Here is a 16,167-nt window from a genome sequence, read left to right as displayed (position 1 = left end):
TCTCGCTGCGGGTTGTAGTACTCGGCGAGTAGGCTCCTCGTGGGAGTTATCTCGCTGTGGTTTCCTAGACCCGAGGGAGTTGGCTCCTCGTGGGAGTTGCTTCGCAAGGGGTTATAGGACGGAGCGAGTGCTCTCCTCGTGGGAGTTGTCTTGCAAGCCCCCCACTCTCGAGACGATGTGGGAGCCAAGTCGAAAAGGGTACCGGATCGTGTCGAGAGTAGATTGGTGCTGTAGTCTTGCGTTAATCGTTGGCATGGCGTGGAGAAATATATTTTTTTATTTATCCATTTGATAGCGAACGCAATTTGGTAGGCGCGTTAAAGAGCTCGTGCAATTTGGTGGAGCGCGTTGCAATTCTCTTGCGATTTGGTGAAGCGCGTCAAAATCTACGCGCAATTTGGTGGAGAGTAGTAAAAGTTGTGCGCAATCTGATGGGAGCGCGCGGTCGCGCCTGGGGCAGCACTTGCGCGCGCATTCCAAGCACGCGCGCGCCTTCCTCCTTTTTTTTCTTTTTTCTCTGTTGACGAGCGCGTGCGATTCTGGGCCCGCGTGTACACCACGCGCGCGTGCTGTGCACGCGGGTTTCTTCTCGTTTTTTTTTTTTTTTTTTTTGAGCTTGTTGATATCCACCCCATTTGGAGATTTCTTATCTTTGGGGTAGAGAGATGATATGCTACTCTTAGGTTGGAATGTCTAACTCTTTTGGGTAGAAATGTAAGAGCGTGTATCACCCTTAAGATGAGACGTCCAACCAATGGAATGCTGAGCACGCGGATGTAGAGAGCGCGGATGCAGAATGCGTGCGCGGAAGCGGATGTGGAGCGCATGCGCTGAAGCGGATGCGGATCGCGCGGATTTGGAGTGCATGCACGGATGCGGATGCGGAGAGCGCGGATTTGGAACGCATGCGCAGATGCGGATGCGGAGCGCGCGGAAGCATAGCATATCATAGCATAGCATAGCAGATGCGGAAGCATAGCATATCATAGCATAGCATAGCATATCGTAGCATAGCATAACAGATGTGGATGTGCAGATACTAATGTGGACCGCGCGGATGTTGAGTGCGCGGATGCTGAGCGCGCGGATGTGGAGCGCATGCGCGAATGCAAAGAGCACGGATGGGGAACGCATGCTTAGATGCGGAGTGGAACGCGTGGATGCGGAGCTCATCCGCACGGAAGCGGGACACATGCGCGGATGCAGATGTAGAGCACACGAAAGCGGAGCACTTGTGCGCATGCGGATGTAGACCGCGCGGATGCTAAGCGCGCGGATGTAGAGAGCATGCGCGGATGCGGATGTTGAGCGCGTAGATGCAGAGCGCATCCGCACGGAAGCGGAGCACATGCGCGGATGCGAATGTGGATGCGGATTCCGCGCTCGTCGCTTGGGGCGTGAGGTTGGGGATGTGTTATCCTTGGAGTGGAGAGAACATACCCAAATCTTGAGATGAGATGTGAATTTGTTGGAGTTCAAGGGTAGGGAGGATGTACCACCCTTGTGACGAGATGTCCAACCATTTGGATGAGATGCCAAACCTTGAGGTGGGATATCCCCCCATCTTAGGTGAGGCGATCAGGAACCCTGTTATGGTTTTGAAGAACTTCAAATGTCTTTGACATCATTGGAATGAGGAGCTCGTAAGGGAGAGGCGTTGGCTCTCCGAGGTGAACATGGGCGATATTGCGCAGTTTGCGCTTCTCGGCGATGTTGCACAGTTCGCGCTTCTCCGCGACGAGTGAGTTGTTGTATTCGGAATTGAAGGGTTCGAAGTAGATGATTACGACACACTTGTTTGGTGGGTGTTACCTTATAGCGGTGGTTGTGCTGCGGCTGGAGCCACATGAGGGGCGTTGACTCCTGCTATGGTGATGTATGGTGCCACTGCTTCAGTGACAGTGGCAGCACGAGTTGAAGCTTCTGCGATCATACGCTGAATGTCCTCTTCGGTTATCTGAACCGTTCGAGGAGCAAAGAGAAGTTGATCATGTTGAGGACCAAGTAGGGCCTCGCGATGGGAGCGTTCGCTTTCTTTGTGATGATGTATGGTGCCACTGCTTCAGTGGCCCGAGTTGAAGCTTCCGTGATCGTACGCTGAAGGTTCTCATCGGTTATCTGAACCGTTAGAGGAGCAAGTAGAAGTTGATTTTGTTGAAGCTTCTGCGATCATACTCTGAAGGTCCTCATCGGTTATCTGAACCGTTAGAGGAGCAAGTAGAAGTTGATTTTGTTGAAGGTTCGGCGATCATACGCTGAAGGTCCTCTTCGGTTATCTGAACCGTTCGAGGGGGGATGGAGGTAGGCCCCCATTTGGGGGCAGAGGTAAGCCACCATGGAGTCGATAACCCTTGGCGAACGAAATGTTTTGGGGGCACTGTAAACCCCCAGGGAGTCGATAACCCTTGGCGAACGAAATATTTTGGGGGCAGATGTAAGCCCCCAGGGAGTCGATAACCCTTGGCGAACGAAATATTTTGGGGGCACTATAAACCCCCAGGGAGTCGATAACCCTTGGCGAACGAAATATTTTGGGGGCACTGTAAGCCCCCAGGGAGTCGATAACCCTTGGCGAACGAAATATTTTGGGGGCAGATGTAAGCCCCCAGGGAGTCGATAATCCTTGGCGAACGAAATATTTTGGGGGCACTATAAACCCCCAGGGAGTCGATAACCCTTGGCGAACGAAATATTTTGGGGGTAAATGTAAGCCCCCAGGGAGTCGATAACCCTTGCTAGCGTTGAATGGCCTCCTCGGTTGTCTGAACCGATCGAGGGGCGGGAAGAAGTGGATCTTGTTGAGGATCAAGTGGGACATCACGAGGAGGATCTCGTGGTGGATCCCGAGCATGGGGAGGAAGAAGTGGCAAGCCATAGCCTCCACGAGATGGGAGGTTGTTAACAGTGTCACACTCTCCTGAGCAGATGTCTCAAGGCCATCATGTGTGCTACGTGATTGTGTTTGCCTTCCCACAGACGGCGCCAAAATGATGATGCTAAAGTTAGATCACCTTAGAGTGTTGAAGTAGAATGAGCAGGAAGAGTAGAGTGGATCCTTGGCTCACGAGCTTGATGACCTTGAGATACCTGCGATCATAGAACACATGAACTAAGCCGGGAGTTGATCCGGCGGAAACCCCTCCGACGCTAAGTCAGACGTGCTGATCATAGAAAATAGTCCAGAGAATACAGTTGTAGTATTGCTCAGTTAATAGGACGTACCTTAAGGAATGAGTTCAAACCTTTATTTATAGCTTAGTTGAGATTGTCGGGCCCAAACCTTACTTGAAGGTGATTGAGCCTCGGTGATAGTGGTCTTCGATATTGGGCTCGTGGCCCAATAGGTAAATAATTTGTAGGCCCATTGGGTTGGGCCAAGTAGGCATATCACGGCTGCTTAATTCTACGCATGCCTCGTGCTCTATTAATACATGGGACTCATTTAAATAATTAGCTGAAGGTAGCAATTAGTGGTTTTCATAACCTGCAAACCACTGATTAACTTATAACTTTTTGTTGGCTTCCATTAAATTTGAATAATTCAAGTAGTGATTACTTATTAATTAATTAATTATTATTATTATTATTTTTGGTTTTGGAGAAGAGGGATTACTGATATTATAAGTGACTTGCTATTATGGTTAACTTAAATAACTAACCATGGGGAAAATTTATGTTGAGGTTATATTATATGAACAAGTATTGACTCAGTTTATACCTTAATATTCATTTAACTATTTTTGCAATGTTTTTCTTAGGTCAGTATATTAATTATAAGAGTAGAACTTGAGATGTACAAATTAAATCTGGTGTTACAGCAGAGGAATCTCCTAATATGCCTTAATTAAGGTTATCTTATTTACATTTATCCTCTTGAGTATGTCCGGTTTTTTTTTTTTTTTTTTTTTAATAATATTATTATTATTATTATTATTATTATTATTATTATTATTATTATTATTATTATTATTATTATTATTATTATTATTATTATTATTATTATTATTATTATTATTATTATTATTATTATTATTATTTCCCATGAGGCCCCTGTTGGACATGCTTTTTCAATGTGGCCATTGTAAACGCTATTGGTCTTCAATATTCATTCAACTCTCATGGGCCTCATTAGGCTTAAATCTATCTAGCCCACCGTCAATTTGTTTGTTTGCTTTTTTTTTTTTTTTTTTTTTTTTTTAAATATATATAATTTTAATCTAAAGTTACGTTCGTACAATTTGGAAGAATAGGTTAAAGTTCGGCTACATAATTGTACCAAAGGCGCAATTCATTGTTCCTAGGCCCTCCATCTCTCGACTCGACAAATATTTGATGAAATAATGTAAAACATGGTGACTCAATAGGCCGTTAGAATAGCGGATTTGGACTTGGGGCCCACAAAGAACCAACCCTCATTGCAAGGGTGGAATCAGGATCAAACAGCGCCTCGAATTTTTTGTAGGTTCATAAGACATTGCAAAAATAAACTTTATATTGATAATTTTTATGGCAAATTGCACATCACTCCCTAAAAATTTCTAATTTTTGCACTTTATCCCCTCAAAATTTTAAAAGTGAATATCCCCTTCAAAATGTTATTCTTGTTGCGGGTTGCTCCGATAGCGAAATTTCGATGGATTGTTCATCGGCATTTGAGTATATTTGTGCACATTGCCCTTTTATATGTCATTTTTGTTGCATATTACCCCTAAAAATATTATCTTTTTGCACATTGTCCATTTAAAGTGTTATTTTTGTTGCACAATGCCCACCAAAAATTGGCTTCTTGGGCAAAGTGCAACCAAATTAATATTTTGAAGGGGGATTATTCAGTTTTTGAATTTTTAGGGGGAAAGTGCGAAAATGAGAAGTTTGTAGGGGGTGAAGTGCATTTTATCCTAATTTTTAATTAAAATGGCACATATATTATAATTTTATCATATTTTAAGAATGACAAAAAAGTAAAATAATTCAAATTATTCTAATAATGTATCGTACTTAATATTCAGGGGATTCATGGCATAGTCTCATATTAATTTTTAGATTCATTGATAAAAACATTCAAAAATTAGTAAACATTCATAAATTTTATTTAAAATAATACAAGGTTTAACCATTTTGTTTTATATTTTTATATACATGTATAATTTATCTACAAAATTAAGGGTTAAGACTTAAGACACATATTTTCAAAAACTTTAGGGGTGTCAAAAGTAATATTCAAAAAATATAATACCAAATATTAAAAAACAAATTCTTTTTTTTTTTTTTTTTTATTCTTGGGAGGTCAATAGCCCCCTTGCCCCTTGTAAGTTCCGCCAATGAAACAACCTTCTCTTGCCCCTTGTAAGTTCCGCCAATGTCTTATTGGAGTTGAAATCTCCACAATACTCCCTGTCGATCTCCACCGGCATTGTAGTTGTCTGTGCAACAATCGTCTTCTCTGGTCAAATTACGGTGCCGTCATAGTAGTTGAATTAGGACGCCGACGTCTTCATTTTCAAAACATCGACCTAATTTCTGAAATCATCGATCAATCTAGGACACCACCGCCATAGCCGTAGAGTTTTAACTCCTCTGCTTCGATGTAGAATAAAAAACACATCAACTACAAAAAAATTATTTTTGATTTACGTTAATCAAGTACGAACTTACGTCGTCCCTTTGCAACAACAACACCGTTCTCCGACGTCGTTGCCATCACAGATTCACCCTTCTTCTCAACACCTCGTCGAAATTTGACGTACGATAAAATTGAACGCACCTCAATTACAGAGCCACATCGAAACTCAACCACCCGAAGACACTGCCATCGTGTTCCTTTCAACCGGGTCAACAAACGAAGACCGGAAAAGCTACCACCACCTACGGCTTCCTCCTCTCTACCGCGACCAAGAGCCCATTTGTTGGGGGAAAAAATGGAGAAAACAAGGGGGAGGAAACCCGAAGAAGACAAAAAAAAAAAGGGAGACTGAAGAGAGAAGAGAAAAGAGTGGGTAGAGAATGAACTATCATATCTGAGGAAGAAGAGAGAACGACGTAATAGAGACGATAAGTTAGGGTTAAACATTTATAAATCATTAAGCGTATTATTGAAAGTTTACTTTATAACAACCAAATGGTTTTCTCAAATTTAAAAATAAAAAAGAGTGATGCCTTCCTACATGAATTCGTCAAATGAGGGGTATCTTGCTAATTTTAACTCTTTAAACCCTCTATATTTATAATTTATTTTGGAGGGGCCTATGTTTAGATTTTAATTGAGCTAAATCCTCCAAATATCTTTACTAAACATTTTTTAAAAAATTCCTTACAAATTCATTGAGTGAAATAATTTTTCAATATTGGGTGAATTTGGAGACGTACCATAAAAATAGTCGAGGTTGTACCAGGTCAACCAGCTTGTGGTATGAAATGACTTTTGATCTATATACATGATCCCGGTAAATGTTGATGTATCTCAATTCATTGTACACATTTAAAAAGGTATAGGACATTTTGATTGTTTGTTCGTTCAAAATTAACAGTCAAGATTCAAAATCAAAATTAAAAAGGGTAAATTACGGTCAAATGGATTTGAACCGTAGCTAAACACTTATGCCGCAAAGCTAGTGAGCGATTGTATACTTTGAAATATGTTATTATCATTTTATGTTGATTACCATTTGGATCAAAATTGAATACCAATTTAAAAAAAATCAATGCATAAACTTTTTGAACATATGTTATTAGCTTAACTAATAAAAATAATTCTAAAAATAAAATTATATGGTAAATTTTTTTGACATGAAGTATACCACGGGTAATAAACACATTTAAAATAATTGTGACATATCTAAAAATTACAATTAAGTTGAAATAAATAATAGCTGTTTGCATAATATCTTATTGTACAGTCAGACTAATAGCGGTCTACAATCATTGCTTGCTGAAAATTGCCACCCACCGGCTATCGGAACACACATCGGCAATCTATTAAGGTTTGAGGTCTTCCTTCTCATCTTAATTTTAGATTATCAATTAGAAGTCGATTGTGTAAATAATCGATTTGATATTCATGTATTTTGAATTTTATAGCAATTTATCTTTTACGATTCGCTACGGTATTATGTTCTGAAAGTGGAATTAAGCCAAAAAAAGAAATTGCCGAAGCTCTACCAGCCGATTATAATACGAGATTCTACACATTATCTCCTAATAAATTTCTATCGAATGATAGTGGTAGATTATCATACTGTTATGATATTTCTTCTATAGGGCAACAATACTCAATATTATTGTCATAAGTGACCGTGTAAAAAAAAAAGTTGCTATGAAAAAGAAATTTACTACGAATATCTTTTCCCCCACTTTCAGAAGATAAATACTTAAGCGAATCGTAGAAGATAAATGACTATAATACCCACACCTGCATTTGCTAATTAAAATAAGAGAAAAAGAAAAAAAAAAAAAAACAAAAAGCGGCTGCGTTTTTCCAACGCACCGCCCTCTTGGCCCAGATGCGATCAAATCTAACGATATATCGGAAATCATATTATTTAAAATTGCTAAGAATTATGAAGAGGAGTATTATATGAAATATGAATACAATTCTTTTGTTTTTATTTCTTGAAACAATCTTAAACTTTCATTGAGAGTGAAGAATATCAATTGTTCTTTCTCCATTTGGTCTAACTTACTCTCACATATATTCTGCCTTTCCGTCCAATTTAATCACATTTTCAACCCTTTTTTTTTTGCCCAAATTTGGTAAACCCTCTTCGATTTTTCCCACCAGGAAGAACCCATGTCCTTCAGAATCAGAGGAATGGTAATCTCTCTCTCTCTCTCTCTCTCTCTCTCTCTCTCTCTCTCTCTCTCTCTCTCTCTCTCTCTCTCTCTCTCTCTCTCTCTCTCTCTCTCTCTCTCTGTTTATATGTGTGTGAAGTCTTGATTTTTCCATAGTCTCTGTTTTCATATGTATGTAATTGATTTTTCTGGTTTGTTTGCTTTCATTTTCAATTGCAACAATGGAGGAGGATCGATCACTTTGATTCTTGATTTAAATCAACTTCCAGGATTTTCCTAAATCCTTTGATTTATTTATTTATTCTATTTAGGGCAAATTACGGCCAAACCCCATCAGTATGCCAAATTATGAAAAAAACCCTCTTGTTTGGGTAATTACAGCCACCCCTCCTTTTAAATATTTTTACATAAAATTTATGTAATTCGGTTATTTACCGAACCAAATTGTATATTCAGTTCGGTAAACGGTATGAAATGTTGGCGTGCCGAAATTTTGGTTCAATTTTACCGATTTAACATCCCTAAATTTACCCCTGGAGGGGTTTTTTCGTAAGATAATACATAGTTGAGGAGGGTGGCTGTAATTACCCAAATAAGAGGGGGGTTTTCGTAATTTGACCATAACTCAGGGGTCGCCGTAATTTTGCCCTTCTATTTATATATAATTGGCATGGATTTTCTTTGATTGTGGTTTCATGTAGAAATTTCATTACAACATATGATATATGTTCTTTGTGATGTCCTGTTTCTAGTTTGTTGGTAAAATATATTAATTAATATATGTTTTGTAAATATTTTATATAATTCTGATGATGAACTTGGATTGGATTGGCCAGCAAAATGCTTCTTCGTATATGGGCGTGGCTGATCACAGCCGAAACACATTCTTGGAACTGAAAAGGAAGAAAGTGCACCGTTACGTAATTTTTAAGATCGACGAAAAGAAAAACGAAGTTGTTGTGGAGAAGACAGGCGGGCCCGCCGAAAGTTACGACGACTTTACCGATTCATTGCCGGAGGATGATTGTCGATATGCAGTTTACGACTTCGATTTCGTGACTTCTGAGAATTGTCAAAAGAGCAAGATTTTCTTCATTGCATGGTTAGTTTTTTTTTTTTTTTTCGTTTTCTGCAGTTAAGCTATTTGTGCAAATTGTAGTTGATCTTAGATGATTGGTATGCCATTCGCCGAATTGTTTATCGTATTACATTAGCATCTAGTTCTTATATAATGTGTTAAGGGATCCGCGTTTATAAGATGGATTTTCCAAAACGAAAACAAAAAAGTAATATGATAATCACGCGAAAAGTACAACCCCGTTTGATTGGAGGATGTCGGGGTTCAAATTACACTGCAAAATGGGGTCATATAATATTGCAAAACTTTATTGCTTAGATTGGTTTTCGACTCTGCACACCGTTCTTGTTTTAACAAAGTGATAAACTTATTCAAAGCCAATAATTTGATTTGAAAATTGAATATTTGCTGATTAGGGCTCCTGGAATATCGAGAATTCGTTCGAAGATGCTTTACGCCACATCGAAAAACGGCTTCAAGACAGCTCTGGATGGTGTTCAGTACGAGATCCAGGCCACCGATCCTACAGAAATGGACCTCGAAGTCATCAGAGATCGGGCCCACTGAAGATTGAACATTGTTTATTTTTCTTGTGGTGCCGCAAGGTTTAATTTCAAGCACTCTGCTCGAAAAAAGGTTGTAATTGACATGATAAAGACTTGTGTAAAGAAATTGAAACATAAAGAATCTTATTATTTATGAATGCACTCGAGGAAATTACAACCTTTTTTCGACATTGCAATTACAGATTTTCGAATAATCGAAAACACTATCCTTTTTACTCAACCAAACTGACAAAAATAAAAGATGTAGGTACCAGCAGAAAACATAAACAATAAGCCAATTAAAAGAAAAACAGTCTCTCTAATTAGAAAAGAAAAATTCCGTGATCGTGTTTTGACGATTATGTTTACGAAGCAGGTGCTTCCTCCTCGTTTTCTCCGGACATATCTTCGAGAGATTTCCCCTTTGCTTCAGGCACCAAGAAAGTGAACAATAACCCGGCAAGATTTACGAACCCCAATACAATGAGCGAATTCTTCACTCCGATGCCAGCTGGATAACCTGCATCAGTCTTTTTCGGGTCTTTGTTCTGTGCCAAGTACAGGAACCCGAACGCCCCGACCATCGCCCCGAGCTTTCCAGAAGCCGCCGATATACCATGGCAAGTCGACCTCAGCCTCGCCGGGAAAATCTCTGCGGGGACTACAAACGTGGTGGCGTTGGGTCCGAAGTTGGCGAAGAAGAAGGTCAACGAGTACATCACCACAAACCCGATCCGGTTTTCTGGATTGGTCCAATGATGGTACGGGATCGCGAGCGCGAACATGAATACGGTCATCATGAAGAACCCCATGATCTGGATGGCGAATCTACCGATCACGTCTATGAGAGCCACCGTGAACCAGTATCCCGGGACGGTACTGCAGAGCGCGATCAGGGTTTGCGCCCGGGCAATGGTGTACACCTCCTGGATCGCGTTCATGGTCTTCGCGGGAGGGATCCACCCGATCGCGGAGAAGATGTCCTTCTGGAAAAGGTTCTGGCTGTAGAAGGCGATGTCGAGCAGGAACCACGTGCTCGCGGTCCCGAGCAGGTGGAGCCCGTGGCGGTGGAGGAATTCGTTCGAAAAGAGGCCGTACGAGTTTTTATCAGCCGCCGCTAACGCGGGATCAGCCGCTGGCTTTGGCGGGTGGTCCGCCTCGATGTCCGTTTGGAGGACCTTGGACATGTCGGAGGCCGCCTGCTTCGCATTCTTGGCCACGAGGGCGGTGTAGCGGGCTGTCTCTGGCATCTTCAGCCTCCAGTAGAACGTCAGGAGTGCCGGGAGGGCCCCGACCATCAGGACGATCCTCCAGAGGTAGTCGGCCTGCGGGGCCGTGGAGGCGATGGGGTCCACCTCGTACGCCGGCGCCTTAAACCACACCTGGAACCCGGCCGACATAAGCATCGCGAATATGCCTCCAGCGAGGATCCCGAAGCCCTGCATGGCGAATACGGCAGCTACGAACGCACCGCGGGTCTTTTTATTGGCGTACTCGGACATGATGGTGGCGGAGAGGGGGTAGTCGCCCCCGATGCCGAACCCTAGCCAGAAGCGGAAGAAGCATAGGGTTGTCATGACCGCCTTCGCATCCCTACCGAACGAAAGCCCCGATGCGATCGAGCAGAGGCACATGACCATTAGGGTTAGGCCGTACACTTTTTTCCGGCCCATCTTGTCACCAAGCCATCCGAAGAAGAGCTGACCGGCGAGGGTCCCACATAGTGCCACACCGTTGACGGCGGCAGAGACGTTGGGCGGGAGGCTGCCGGGTTTCGGGGAACCGTCGACGTGGTAGTAGATTCGGCCGAGCATTTTGGTGACGAGTGAAATGCAGAAGAGATCGTAGGCGTCGGTGAAGAAGCCCATTCCGGCGATAATGATCGCCGTGAAATGGTACCATTGCGTTTTCGCCACGTCAAGTGCGTTCAGCACTTTCAGATTTTCGCCTGCCATTTTTTTTTCTCTGTCGATCTGCAACGGAATCGGAAAATTGATTCTTGAAATTAGATCTCTAATCTAATAATCTAATAATCTAATTGCACACATAATAATACAATACAAAGAATTAAAAGAAATCAAATCTGGAATATTCTAATTTCTAGTAAAAATCAAACATCAACTTTGCATGGAACAAAATCAGAAACAAGACAAAAAAAAGTTTGAAGATCGGATCGAATAAGACAAAAAAACAAAAACAGAAAACAAGCTGGGAGAAAAAGTCAAAATGAATTAAAATATAATAAAATGGGACTGACCTGGTGAATTAAGTGAAAGGAGGTGTGTGTGTGTGTGTGAGAAATGAGTGAAGAGTTGGTAAGTGGTGGGGGAGTGGTGGTGGAATGTATATATACGGGCGGGGACACGGTTGACAGGTGGAATCTTCGCCGGTATATTCCCTACTTTATCGCCTCTCATTTAGTACCAGTCAACTCTCCTCTTTTTGCTCCTCTTATAGACGTTCCAGCTTTTTCTACTTTGATTCCTTTTCACTTTTCAGCATATTCCTTTCATTTACTCTCTCTATTCAATTCCTCATTTTTTTAATTAATTCATTCATTTATTTATTTTACCATTACTACTATTATTTTTCTAGTGTAACTTAATTAAACCCCAGAAATTAAAAAAACGTTATTTTTTCACATATCTCGTATCCACCAACACTTATCCATTATTTATCTTTTTTTTTTTTTAATAACAAAAAATAAAATTGATATAAATAAATATATGATCGTATATACTTTTGATTTGAATCAGTTATTGGAACTAAACATTTAGACTTATAAAAAGTAATATTATGATAAGATGAAATGCAATAGTTGAAATTAAGATTTTAAAATTATTTTACACGTACATATTTAAAACAAATATTTGTTGCTATATTTTCATTCAATGTTCTTCCCATGTTATATTACATTATTACTCATAGATTTAAAACTAGCGGTCATTACAAATAAGTCCATCGATGGATACTTATTCATAAAGAGATCCAGACAAAAAACTCATTTACCAATAAGTCCACACATGGTCTATATTTTTGTAAAACACTAAAATAGCCCCTCATACTTTATTCTTTAATATGCTCAAATTTCATCCTTAACTTAATTTAACCTCAATTTGACCCCAAATTTTATAAATTATTCAATTTTTGCTCAAAACTTTTTTTTTTCAATTTTTTTTTTGCCGCCGGATTCCGGCGTTGACTTTTCAATTTTTTTAATTTTTTTTTCTTCTGGATTTTTTCGCCGGTCTCCGGCGTTGATTTTTTTTTCTTTTCTTTTTCTGTAACATTTTTTTTCGTTTAAACAGCAATATTGCTGTGATTGACAGTAATATTAACTATATTACTGTTAAACACAGTAAAATTAACTAAACTACAGTTTAACACAGTAATATTGCTATATTAATCTCTAGCACAGTAATATTACCACAACAAAACTCATTATTATTGTGTAATAGAGTAATATTACTATGTTGACCGTTCAACAAATGTAAACATAATAAAAAGTCAAAAGAATTAATATTAGTGTGAGTGACAGTAATATTACTATAACAACAGTAATATTACCGTCAACCACAGTAATATTAAAATAATAGACAATAATATTATTACGTTACTCCGTGAATAACTCACACAAACAAAAATATCCAAACAAAATAATAATATTGATGTGGTTGACAACAATATTACTATAACAACAGTAATATTACCGTCAACCACAGTAATATTATTGTGTTTACAGTAATATTACAATAATGGACAGTAATATTATTACGTTACTCCATGAATAACTCAAACAAAACAAAAAATCCATAAAAATAATAATATTGATGTTGTTGATAGTAATATTATTGTGTTTACAGTTATTTTACTGTCAACGACAGTAATATAATTACGTTGACTTGTCAACAAATCAAACAAAATAAAAAAAATAAAAAATAATAATATTACGTTAATTTACTGTCAACGGCAGAACAATTACATAAATATATTGTCAACGTCAGTACAATTACGTTAATTAACTGTCATTGACAGTATAATTACGTTAATTTACTGTCAGTGACAACACAATTATGGTCAACGTTTAGCGGCGGACTAAAAAAAAACAAAAAAAAAAACTTAAAAAAACATTAAAAAAAGCCAACGCCGGAGACCGCCGAAAAAAAATCGAAAAGTCAACGCAACTTTTTTTTTGGAAAAAAAACAAGTCAAAATTGGATTTTTGTGGTCAAAATTGGATTTTTGTGGACAAAATTGATTAAATTGGGCTTACAATTAAGAATTGTGTATAAAGGGTTGGGGGTAATATTGGCATATACATGAATTTTTCCTTTATTTATAGTAAATATTAAAGGGATGAGCTTATTGATGAAAGAGATATAACCCCTAAACCTAAAATAATAATTAATAAACATGTTTGGTTGGAGACTTATGCATAAAAATCCCTTAAAACTAAGGGGTAATCACAAAAAAACCCATGACAAAAGCACTTAATTAAAAGAGGGACATCCAACTTTTTTGTCTTTCAAATAAATCCAACCCATTCAAACTTATTTGCAAATAAAGAAAATTCCTTTATATATACCAAAATTACCCCCAATTCATTGAAACCCAATTCAACTTCAATTTCATGATTTACACCCCAATTTAGCCCAATTTCATCAATTAACCAATTTTAACCCTAATTTCAATTTTGACCCCAATTTTAACCCTAATTCTTATCAATTCGACCCATTATGCTCTAACTTCTAAAATATTACACATTGACCCCGGATTTAAACAAATATATCACATTAACCCCCAAAACTTTTTTTTTCAGAAAATAAATTTTTTTTCTGAAATATTTTTTTCCGGCCAGATACCGGCGTTGACCGCCGGAGACCGCCGGTCTCCGAGGTTGACCTTTTTATTTATTTATTTTTTGTTTTCCTGAAATTTTTTTCCGGCCGGTCAACGGCCGTTGACCGCCGGGTCTCCGGCGTTGACTTTTTTTTTTTTTTTTAATAATTTTGTTTTTTTTAAAAAAAATATATTTTAATTAATTTTACTGTCTTGGCTGCTAAATTACTGTCTTCGGCAGCTATTTAACTGTCGGAGACAGTAATTTAACTGTTAATTGACTGTTTTTTTTTTCTTCAAAAATATTTTAATTAATATTACTGTATTCGTTGCTAAATTACTGTCTCTAGCAGTTATTTAACTGTCGGAGACAATAATTTAACTGTTAATTGACTTTTTTATTCTTAAAAAAAATATTTTTAATTAATATTACTTCATTCGTTGCTAAATTACTGTCTCCAGCAGTTATTTAACTGTCGGAGACAGTAATTTAACTTTTAATTGACTTTTTTATTCTTGAAAAAAATAATTTTAATTAATATTACTGTATTCGTTGCTAAATTACTGTGTCCAGCAGTTATTTAAAAAAAATCAACGCCGGAGACCGGCTGGAAAAAAATTCTGGAAAAAAAAAATTTCAAAAAAAAAAATTTCAAAAAAAAAAAAAAGTCAACGCCGGAATCTGGCGGGAAAAAAAACATTTCAGAAAAAAAATTATTTTCTGAAAAAAAAATTTTGGGGGTTAATGTGATATATTTGTTTAAATCCGGGGTCAAAGTGTAATATTAAGGAAGTTAGAGCATAATGGGTGGAATTGTTAAGAATTATATTATTGAGGGTATTTTAGACTAAAGACATGGGGATGGGCTTAATTGAGAGACTGTTTTTTTTTTGGACTAAAATGCATTTAAGTCCCATGTGATGGGCCTTTTTGCCATTTGCCCGAAAACTAAATACCGATTTACATACAAAATTAGCATATAAATATATACGAGTAATTAATAATATGAGCACATATTATATTCTAAACTTGGAGGGATATAATTTGTTAAATAATTGACTCTCGCAGAATATGGTGAAGGACATAATTGTTCATAAATTTAATTCAGGATAATTATTAAAGATATAAATGGAACAAGAGTGGTAAATGAATAATGATTAACATGTACTAGTAGATGTGAGTTATATAAAACAAGGGGGTGGCAATGAATATGTGTGAATTAGGGATTGATTAACTACGCTATATTATTATACCGACTGAAATACATCGGATATATCTTTACTATGATATATATATATATATATATATATATATATATATATATATATATATATATATATATATATATATATATTCACAGTAGTGTGTAGATCAACAATAAAAATTCTCCCAGTATGACATTCACCGAGTATTAGCATGGAAATAACCGCAAGCACGGGAGGTGTCATCCGTAAACGAAGAGTGAAATTATAGAGCAAATTAGGTAATATTTAATTATGAGGATTTATCTGAAATGAAAGAAAAATTAAACCCGTGAGGTGTAATTGCAACCAAAATGTGTTTGTGAGGTACTTCCAATTATGTAATATATAATGAGGGGTCTCTCGAATTTCCCCAACTAATAAACAAAGGCTCTAACAAACAATTTCTACTAGCATAAACATGAAGTAAATAAACATAGTCAATTATTTTACAAATTATGGATACTCGAGCTTATTTTGGGGAAAAAGAAAAAAAAAAAGTATAATAATATTTTTTTATAAAATTCATAATTCTTTTGCCATTTTTAAGATAATATAGCTTATTTGGGGTTTATTTATTTATTTATTTTTGCAATAAATATATAATCTTTTAAATGATTTTTATATTTTTAAGTCAAGAATTGAAATGTATTATTTTATAATTTATATTTTTTT

At 37.7% G+C, this 16,167-nt stretch overlaps 2 protein-coding genes across 3 annotated transcripts; one reads left to right on the top strand and one right to left on the bottom strand.

Annotated features, from left to right (window-relative positions):
* Positions 1-7,410: 7,410 nt before the first annotated feature.
* LOC105950211 (actin-depolymerizing factor) lies at positions 7,411-9,594 on the top strand. 2 transcript variants are annotated; one of them, XM_012973553.2, is made up of 3 exons: positions 7,411-7,810; positions 8,625-8,890; positions 9,283-9,594. In XM_012973553.2, exons 1-3 carry the CDS (start codon positions 7,787-7,789, stop codon positions 9,431-9,433), a joined length of 441 nt encoding a protein of 146 aa, XP_012829007.2. In that variant the 5' UTR covers positions 7,411-7,786; the 3' UTR covers positions 9,434-9,594. The 2 variants fall into 2 exon arrangements, with proteins under 2 accessions (XP_012829007.2, XP_012829006.2); XM_012973552.2 differs by lacking the exon at positions 7,411-7,810 and having other exon boundaries at positions 8,586-8,890.
* On the bottom strand, positions 9,539-11,726 carry LOC105950210 (putative inorganic phosphate transporter 1-7). Its single transcript, XM_088813242.1, has 2 exons — positions 11,669-11,726; positions 9,539-11,384 (listed from the first exon to the last, which is right to left on the bottom strand). The coding sequence occupies exon 2, from the start codon at positions 11,364-11,366 to the stop codon at positions 9,777-9,779; it is 1,590 nt and encodes a 529-aa protein (XP_088669368.1). The 5' UTR covers positions 11,367-11,384; positions 11,669-11,726; the 3' UTR covers positions 9,539-9,776.
* Between the last annotated feature and the right edge of the window lie 4,441 nt (positions 11,727-16,167).

The sequence above is a fragment of the Erythranthe guttata genome, chromosome 14, assembly GCF_056151865.1.
Source record: "Erythranthe guttata isolate IM_541 chromosome 14, IM_541, whole genome shotgun sequence".
Taxonomy (NCBI): Eukaryota; Viridiplantae; Streptophyta; class Magnoliopsida; order Lamiales; family Phrymaceae; genus Erythranthe; species Erythranthe guttata.
Note: the sequence above shows the minus strand (reverse complement) of the source record. Positions and strands in the feature narration are given on the sequence as shown.